At 43.0% G+C, this 9,201-nt stretch overlaps 1 protein-coding gene across 1 annotated transcript in view; it reads right to left on the minus strand.

Moving 5' to 3' along the window:
* Nucleotides 1–5,971: 5,971 nt before the first annotated feature.
* RP9 (RP9 pre-mRNA splicing factor) overlaps nt 5,972–9,201 on the minus strand; it is a 22,725-nt gene continuing 19,495 nt past the window's right edge. Inside the window, exons 4-6 of the mRNA XM_026447959.1 lie at nt 8,763–8,854; nt 7,983–8,044; nt 5,972–6,607 (exon numbers count right to left, since the gene is read on the minus strand). Of these exons, the coding sequence (XP_026303744.1) occupies nt 6,409–6,607; nt 7,983–8,044; nt 8,763–8,854 (353 nt within the window). The 3' untranslated portion in view covers nt 5,972–6,408. The remainder of the gene's footprint in view (nt 6,608–7,982; nt 8,045–8,762; nt 8,855–9,201) is intronic.

Consider the following 9,201-nt stretch of genomic DNA (forward strand, 5'->3'; position numbering starts at 1 on the left):
CTATTCCTTTGGGTATATACCCAGTAATAGGAATGCTGAGTTGAATAATTGTTCTGTCTTTAGGTCTTTGAGGAATCACCATGAGGAATGGTGATTTTTTTTTTTTTTTTTTTTTTTTTGAGATGGAGTCTTGCTCTATTGCCCAGGCTGGAGTGGAGTGCAGTGGCACCATCTCAGCTCACTGCAACCTTCACCTCCCGGGTTCAAGCGATTCTCCTGCCTTAGCCTCTGGAGTAGCTGGGACTGCAGGTGTGCACCACCATGCCCAGCTTTTATGTTTTATCTTTAGTAGAGATGGGGTTTCACCATGTTGGCCAGGCTGGTCACTGGTGTGCCACCACGCCTGGCTAATTTTTGTATTTTTAGTAGAGACGGGGTTTCACCATATTGGCCAGGCTGGTCTCGAACTCCTGACCTCATGATCCGCCCACCTCGGCCTCCCAAAGTGCTGAGATTACAGGCATGAGCCACCGTGCCTGGCCACGAGCCACATTTTATACCTCTGTGTTGCCTCGTCATTGAGATGTAGGATGCCCTTGAAAGGGGAGCGTGACCTTGGTGGGGAGGCATCCCTCTTCCTCTTCAGGCATGGGCAATCTGTAGAAATGGGAAGTGAGTGCAAACTGTTGGCTCTTGGGAGAGTAAGCACTTGCATGCTAAAGTGGGAGTGGGGTGGGGTTCGATAAGGGTGGGGCAACATAGCATCCACTACTGCTTCGAAGTCGTGTTCCAACTGGACCATTTCTGTATACACGCAATAACTTTGTATTGAAAACCGCTATGTGTTATGCATTGTGTTAGAAGCTTAGCATACAACACGTAGAATAATCTGTATCCTTAAGAAGCTTCAAGACTTGTGGGCAGCGAGGCAAGGAAACGTTTGCACTAGTGTGCTGGCTATTCTGGGTATTGAAGCACAGGGGAGGGGCACCTGACCACCTCTGGGAGCCTACAGTAGGTTTCTGACTCAGGCACTGAGGTGGCTGTTAGATGAAAAGATGCTGAGGGTAATATGTTTGTAAGGGGGTAGATGGTGTGGTCCCCATGGGACATCTAAGTGGATACACCCAGGGCTTGAGGGAGTTCTGGGCTGGTGTCATCAGAATATTGATGATATTTGAAGCCATGAAAATGGATGAGATCACAGAAGAGTGCATAGAAGGCCTAGGCCAGAACTGTGAGAAACATTGATATTTAAAGGATGGAGGCCAAGACTTATAAGGGAGACTAGGAAGGAGCAGCCACTGAAGTAGTTAGGTGGAGAACCTGGAAGAGAGGAACCATGAAATCCAATGTTGAGGATCTTTCAAGAAAAAGTGTCCCAAAAAGTCAAAGGCCAAAGAAATCAAAGAAAGGACTAGAGAGGATCTGGTAGATCTGATAACAATGAGGTAATGATGGTCCTTGCAAGAGCTCTTTTGGTGGCACCAGGTGTGTTATGGACTGAATTGTATTTCTCCCAAATTCATTTGTTGAAGTCCCAACCCCCAAGGTGTATTTGGAGCTACGGCCTTTAAAGAGGTAATTAAGGTTAAATGAGGTGATGAGAGTGCAGCCCTAATTAATAGAAATGGTGTTTTTTTTTTTTTTTTTTTTAGACAGAGTCTTACTCTGTCACCCAGGCTGGAGTGCAATGGAACAATCTTGACTCACTGCAACCTCCACCTCCTGGGTTCAAGCAATTCTCCTGCCTCAGCCTCCCGACTAGCTGAGATTACAGGTGCCCACCACCACGCCTGGCTAATTTTTATGTTTTCTGTAGAGACGGGGTTTCACCATGTTCGTCAGGCTGGTTTTGATCTCCTGATCTCAAGTGATCCACCCACCTTGGCCTCCCAAAGTGTTGGGATTACAGGCATGAGCCAATGTGCCTGGCCAAGACAGGACTGCTTTTAAAGGGAGAGAGGACAGGCACGGTGGCTCACACCTGTAATACCAGCACTTTGGGAGGCCGAGGTGGATGGATCACAAGGTCAGGAATTTGAGACCAGCCTGACCAACATGGTGAAACCCCGTCTCTACTAAAAATACAAAAATTAGCCAGGCATGGTGGTGCACGCCTGTAATCCCAGCTACTCAGGAGGCTGAGGCAGGAGAATTGCTTGAATCTGGGAGGTGGAGATTGCAGTGAGCCGAGATCACACCACTGTATTCCAGCCTGGGTGACAGAGGGAGACTCCGTCTCAAAAAAAATAGAGAAAGCATGGAATTGTGAGCATGTGGAACAAAGGGCCACTTTATAACAAGCCCACTAGAGATAAGTAACCCACTCACGAGATAATAGCACTAAGTCATTTGTTAGGACAGAGCTCTCATGGCATAATCATTTATTTAAGGCCCCACCTCTTAATATTTTTGCACTAGGAATTAAGTTTCCAACATATGAATTCTGGGAGACATAATCAAACCACAGCATTGACTCATTTGGTAGTATATGTAACAATTAAAATACGCAATTGCCTTATTATGAAACTATCCTATTGAAATACTTGCACATGTACACAAGATATTTACCCAAGATTTTCTTTTCAGTCTTACTTGTAGGAATGAGAAATAGGAGACAAATGAATTGTGATAAATAGATTAATGGTTAAATGAATCATGGCACATTCAAACTGAGGGATTTTGTAGCCGCCTGAAGCTTGTTGTGAGCAGTAAGATTACCAACATAGAGTGAAATGGGGTCACAGAACAGCATTCCTGGTGTTTATCTGTTATGTGAAACTAACAATTCAAAACCCTTCCTGTTCATCTGTGTTTGCTGATGCATTTTGATCAGGATCTGGAGTGCTGTATCAAAGCATCATAAGTAGACTCTTTCACTTTTTATTCTTGAATGGCTCAGAATTGTGAACTCTTTATGCGCATGTATTTTATAATTTTAAAAGTTTTTAAATACTGTTGGCAAGATCACAATAGAAAGGAAGAGTTTCAAGACATGAGTGACATGGGATAAAGGAGGAAGCTCCCCAAGGATCAGATGATGGTAACATTCATTTAGAGTTGAGATGTGCCACACCCTGCTCTAAATGCTTTATGCATATCAAGTCCCCTTATTCTCATGAGGAGTCTAGGAGGTAGATATGATCAGTAAAGGACATGGAGGCACAGAGAGGTGGAGCAACTCCACAGCTAGCAAGCTGGGATTCAAAGCCAGGCAGTCTGGATGCAGGGTCAGTGCTCCAGCTACTGCCCCCTACTGCTGGCTGATGGTGGGGTCCAGAGCACAGGTGATGGACTGGCTTGAGAGGAGGAGGGAAAGCTCATTAAACTTCTGGATCAGTTTGTTGCTGCATTAACACTTTCCCACAAAAGTAAAAGGTCAAAACCACCACCACCGATTACCTCATGGTGGTGTAGGTCAGAAGCCTGAGCAGGCTCAACTGGGCTCTCGACCTTGAATCTCACAAGCCCCAACCCAAGGTGTCAGCAGAGGTGGGCTTCCATCTGGAGGCTCTGGGGAAGAATATGCATCCAGAATCATTGAGGGTGGCAGAATTCAGTTACTTTCGGCTGTAGGACTGACAGCTCCATTTCTTTGCTGGCTGTTAGTGAGGAACATTTGATGAGAGTCTGCTGCATCCCTCACCATGTGGCCCCTTCAACTTTAAAGCCAGTGATGATGTGTGGAATCTTTCACAGACTTGGACTCTCTTACTTCCTCTTTGATTATTAGCCATAGACAACTCTGGAGTTCCATATGGCTCTCATGATTTGATTAGGAACACCCAGATGGTCTCCCTCTCCTTGTACTGGTAACATAATCCAGTCACAGGAGTAAAATGCATCCTATTAACAGTACTGAAGATTAGGGGGAGAGATCATGGGCCATTTTAGAATTTTGCCTAACATGCACACCACGATGGTGAGATGGTAGGCTGCACTAGTGAGGGGAGGTCTGAGGGCTGATATTGTCTTCCTGGATAGGAGTAGAAAATGCAGAACCTGAAGGAAATGCCTGAGAATGAAGAAGGTTTAAATAGATGACTAACAAGCTTTTGGTTTGCTAGTCAGCATTTTGGGGTCAGTTCTCAAATATTTGAGTTTAGAGATGATGAATTTGTGGGGGCATCAATCCACATGGGTATGTGTTTTCCCCGTGCAGTCTGTATTTACAATATGCAGAAGTGAAAGACTTTAATTGAATTTTCTTTTGGGAGAGCTGGACAAAAGGATCACAGGTCAGGGGAGATGACAGGCTGAAGTGATGTTCCCCAGAATCTAGGCCAGAAACAGACAAGACAGAGAAAACCAGTGAGAGAGAAGGGATAGCAATTCACTTGCAAGGGCTGCAGGGGTGGACAGCTGGATTCCAGTTAAAGCAGGAAGTGGAAGAAGAAGGCTTCAGTAAGAGGATAGAGATCTAGAGCACAGGTTCTCCAAGTGGGGTTCATGAACCAACAGTGTCAGCATCACTTGTTAGCAAGGTAGATTCCCAGATTCACCCCAGACCTAGGAAATGGAAAATTCTGGTAGTTTTTGAGTGGAGCATAGGAATCTGCATCTTTAGTTGATCTGGATGCCTCGAAGGCTTGAGAATTATCGACGCAACATCTCTCGTGTTGTGTAAGAATGCTTTTATCATGAATGGGATTGCGGAGGGACAGTAGCCAGTTCCTGGAAGAGGACCGGCTGTACCTGGGTGGGAAATGCTGAGCATATGGCAGAGGACAGATGGCCTATGTTCTGCATGACAAGGGTAAGTGTAAGGCAAGGCCGAATCCACTGGCCTTATAGTTTTCAGAAATAGTAAGTCCTGGCCATCCCATTCTTGATTGTGTGAAAACCCATTCAGGTTGTATTCCAAGGTCAAGAATAATAGCACTGACTGCTGAGAGCTGGAGAAGTGTCAGTCTGGGCCTGGCTTGGCTGCTCCTTAAAAAGGAGGGAATCCAAACCCCAGGAAAAGTGGCAAAAAATGGGAGTGAGTTTCTGGGACCCCGACTGAGTGCCTAAAGCATCAAGAGTCCAGTGTTGGCCACAGAGAAACACACTTGCCTATGAGCAAGATCCAGCTTCATAGACTGACACACCCTGGCCTCCTAAGATGCTTCTACTGTGGCCTAGTCTCAGCTACAGGGGCACGGGTGGGCTGTGGTCAGGCAACAGGAAGAGAAAGAAAGGGAGAGAGATTTTGGGATGTGGGTACCTGACCCAGTATGGAAATCCCTGTATGTTCCTAAACTTTTCCTTAGTCACTCTGTGAAAATTGTGGGACTTTGGTAGTAGAAAGCAAGTGAAGTAGAATGCAGCCATACAAGGTTTTTCATTGTTTTAAGAACTCCCTAGCCCCCAGTCAACAAATCATGTCAGGTAAATGTAAATGTACAATTCCGATATGGCAGTAAAGCCAAATATACTCGATATATAAAAACAGTGGGCCCACCCTATCAGCAAGTTCTACATTCGTGAATTCATCAAACTACAGATAGAAAATATTCAAAAAAATAAATGGATGGTTCTGTTTCTATGGAACATGCACAGACTCTCTCTTGCCATTATTCCCTAAACAATACATTATAACAACTGTTTACATTGTATTAGGTGTTATAAGTAATCTACAGATGAATTACAGTATATGGGAAGATGTATGCAGGCAACAGGCAAATAGCATGCCATTTAATATAAGGGACTTGGGCATCCACAGATTTTGGTATCTGTGAGGGATTGAGGGAGTTGGTCCTGGATCCAACCCCCCTTAGCTACTGACCACTGTAAGGTTCATACTTCTAAGTTTAAAATGTAACTATGTGTGAGTGCATGTGGATAGCATTTGTGTAAGAAAAGCCCTGTACTTACCTGTGATATATAAAATATTCACAAGAAACTAGTACCACTGGTAGACATTGGGGAAAGTAAGTGGAGTAGAAAGGAAGAAACAAGAGTTTTCATGATTAAATTTTATGTACCTTTTAAATTTATATTATATATTATTTGTACTTATATATTATTCATAAATAAATATATTCCATTTAAAAAATAAATAATGAGCTTTTATTATTCTTAACAACAGAGAAGACTCCAGCCTGATATCTATGGGACCTGAGTCCCCACTGTGGAGGGCACAAGCTGTGGGAGGGCATGGAAGACACACCTCAGAGACTCCCCCAGTCCTGCCATCCTGCGGGAGACATTTCAAAGGAATCGTAAACTCATGTGACCAGCAGGGAGGACAACACCAAAGAAACTTTCCTACCTAAGATCAGCGGCTATCCAGAGCTAGCACTTGGAAGGAGGCACTCCCTCTCCTGGAGTGACATCTTCACTGGAAGGCGGGTGGGAGCTCACTGCTGTGACCCACGTATCCTCCTCTCTCGGCCTCTCTATCCTGCTACTTGCTCTGACTGCATCTTCCTCTGTTCCTTCGTCAGTGTTTGAGAAGAGAATGTTGAACAAGTCACATCCTTGTCACTCTGAGTCGGAACTCTCATTTGACTTGGAAGATTTGTGCTTCCGTTTTTTCTTCTTTTTCTTTTCTTTTTTTCTTTTCTTATGCTTTTCTTTCTTCTTCTTTTTCTTGTGTTTCTCTTTACCTTCAGAGGAACTGGAGCTGCTCCCATCTTCATCTGAGGTAGAATCCTCCAGTAACTGTTTTAACTGCTGTATCCTAAACATTCAAAATTGATCAAAGAATAGTGAGTTTTAGCTTTAACTTATACAGTTTCTTAAATATGTCATTCAAAAGCAGTATAGGAGGAAGATGAATAACCATGTCACAAAGACAGTATTTTTCTTTTTACCTGTTTTCTCCATTCTTCTCCACCTGAATGCCTACTTTACGTGACTGTAACCAGTGTACAAGCCATTTTGTATTTTTATTGTCCTAGACATTTCTCATGTCTCCACAGTTCTTACAATTGTAATTTCTTTCTTTTTTTTTTTTTTTTTTGAGACGGAGTCTTGCTCTGTCGCCTGGGCTGGAGTGCAGTGGCGCGATCTTGGCTCACTGCAAGCTCCGCCTCCCGGGTTCACGCCATTCTCCCGCCTCAGCCTCCCGAGTAGCTGGGACTACAGGCTCCTGCCACCTCGCCCGGCTAGTTTTTTTTGCATTTTTTAGTAGAGACGGTTTCACCGTGTGAGCCAGGATGGTCTCGATCTCCTGACCTCGTGACCCGCCCACCTCAGCCTCCCAAAGTGCTGGGATTACAGGTTTGAGCCACTGCGCCCGGCCTACAATTGTAATTTCTAACAGACGCATACTTTACTAAACCATTCCCCTGCTGCTCAATTTTTTAATCTACATCTTTAAGAGTTATCATGCCACCAATTTGAAAAAACCCTCCAATTTTTTCCACCTTTCTCTAATCATGTCTAATTTTTTTTTTTTTTTTTTTTTTAAGAGATAGGCTCTTCCTCTGTCACCTAGGCTGGAGTGCAGTGGTACAATCATGGCTCACTGCCACCTCAACCTCCTAGGGTCAAGTAGATCCTCCCACTTCATCCTCCTGAGTGGCTGGAACTACAGGTGCATGCTGCTATACCTGGCTAATTTTTATTTTTAAATTTTTTTGTAAAGATGGGGTTTTTGCCATATGGCCCAGGCTGGTCTCAAACACCTGGACTTCAGCGATCCGCTGGCCTCGACCTCCCAAAGTGTTAGGATTACAGATGTGAGCCACTGAGCCTGGCCTAAGTATAATTTTTAACAAAACCTCAGATCCCTAAAGACTTTGGAGAAGATAAACTGAATCATATGAAAGTATCAATTGTACTGTACAAGTAGACAGCACATGGGTTGCCAACATCAACTGCAGTGGACAGAGAGCTGGATCAAGCCCATGGCTTTAAGCTAACCCAAGGAGAAGGCTGGCCTGCTTATTCCCAACACTGGCCTTTTCAGCCATGACTCCTGCACTCCACATATTTTCACAATTGAAGTACCATGTTTACTGCACCATTCCTCTAACACTAGAGTGGTTTTCTCCAACTTTATATAATTTTAAAACTTTAAGAGGATATTGTTATCATCAGGATGACCTCACCTTACGTCCTTTTCATGTCGTTTATTGTCTCGTATGATGTCATACATGGGATCTTCATGTGCCTTAAGCGTCAGAGAAGGTTAAGGTTTGGTTAGGCTTCATGGACCACAAGTTAAATACAATGAAATGCTTATGTTATGAAAACCAGCTTATTTTTTTTTCTGTTTGATGTAGCTGCATGTTCAACATGTTCTAGGTCACATCACTGATAACTCATTTAAGCTAAAAAAAGGATTTTCCAATTAGAAAAATACAGGAAATGGCTACTCTCAGCACACTGTCTTTGGGGTAGCCCTGCTCTGCAGGAGCAGTCACAGCGCTGTAACACTGCCACCTCAAAACCAAACCAAAGAAAAATACAGGAAGTAACTGTCATCTAAAGAAAAAATACACGGACACTTTAATCTTACAATTTAAAGACATGTACTCTTTAAAGACTGGGAAATTAAATCCCTGATTTTAGTTATGAAACACGACTTTTTACATAGTAAATTTTAAAAAGGGGGGCTGAATAGATAACAATGTCTGTTTCAGAAAAAAAACAATCACTCTTCCAAGTTATAAGCAAAGACCACTTTAATAAGAATTCCTTTTTTTGTTGAAGAGCTAATTTGTCATACAAATGTAATTTAATAAGCATGTAGTTAGCATCACACACTTTGGTCAAAGGGCTTCTGGGAATGTATTTTATGTGAACGTTCAGTTCACTGGTGACTTTCTGCTTCACTGATTTTCACTATTTCTGATAAATGTAAATTGACACTCTGGGACTTTACTTACCACTCTGAACTGCTCTAACTTTTGGTTGCCTTTGATAAAGAAAGGGCATTCTTTGTCGCCCGTTCGGTGACCATACCGTTTGCAACGCCAGCCTAAAAACAAAAAGAAATATTTCTGTAAGATAACACAGTTTCACCTACTCAAGATAAAGAATCAGCGGAATATATTCAAGTTTTTCTTCATTAAACTCCAATTCTAAAACAAAATATAATTATGGACAAGCCATGTAAGATCCCAAAAACAGAGGTAAACTAATTGCTTTCCCAAGCATTCTTTAGTCTTATACCTTTAGGAATAATATTCTATCACCAAGTATTTATGAAGCAATCCAATGGAAAATTACTTCAAAAGGTAAGTTTTTTTTTTTTTTTGAGATAAAGTCCTGCTCTGTCGCTCAGGCTGGAGTCCAGTGGCGTGATCTCGGCTCACTGCAACCTCT

The sequence above is a fragment of the Piliocolobus tephrosceles genome, chromosome 8, assembly GCF_002776525.5.
Source record: "Piliocolobus tephrosceles isolate RC106 chromosome 8, ASM277652v3, whole genome shotgun sequence".
Classification (NCBI taxonomy): domain Eukaryota; kingdom Metazoa; phylum Chordata; class Mammalia; order Primates; family Cercopithecidae; genus Piliocolobus; species Piliocolobus tephrosceles.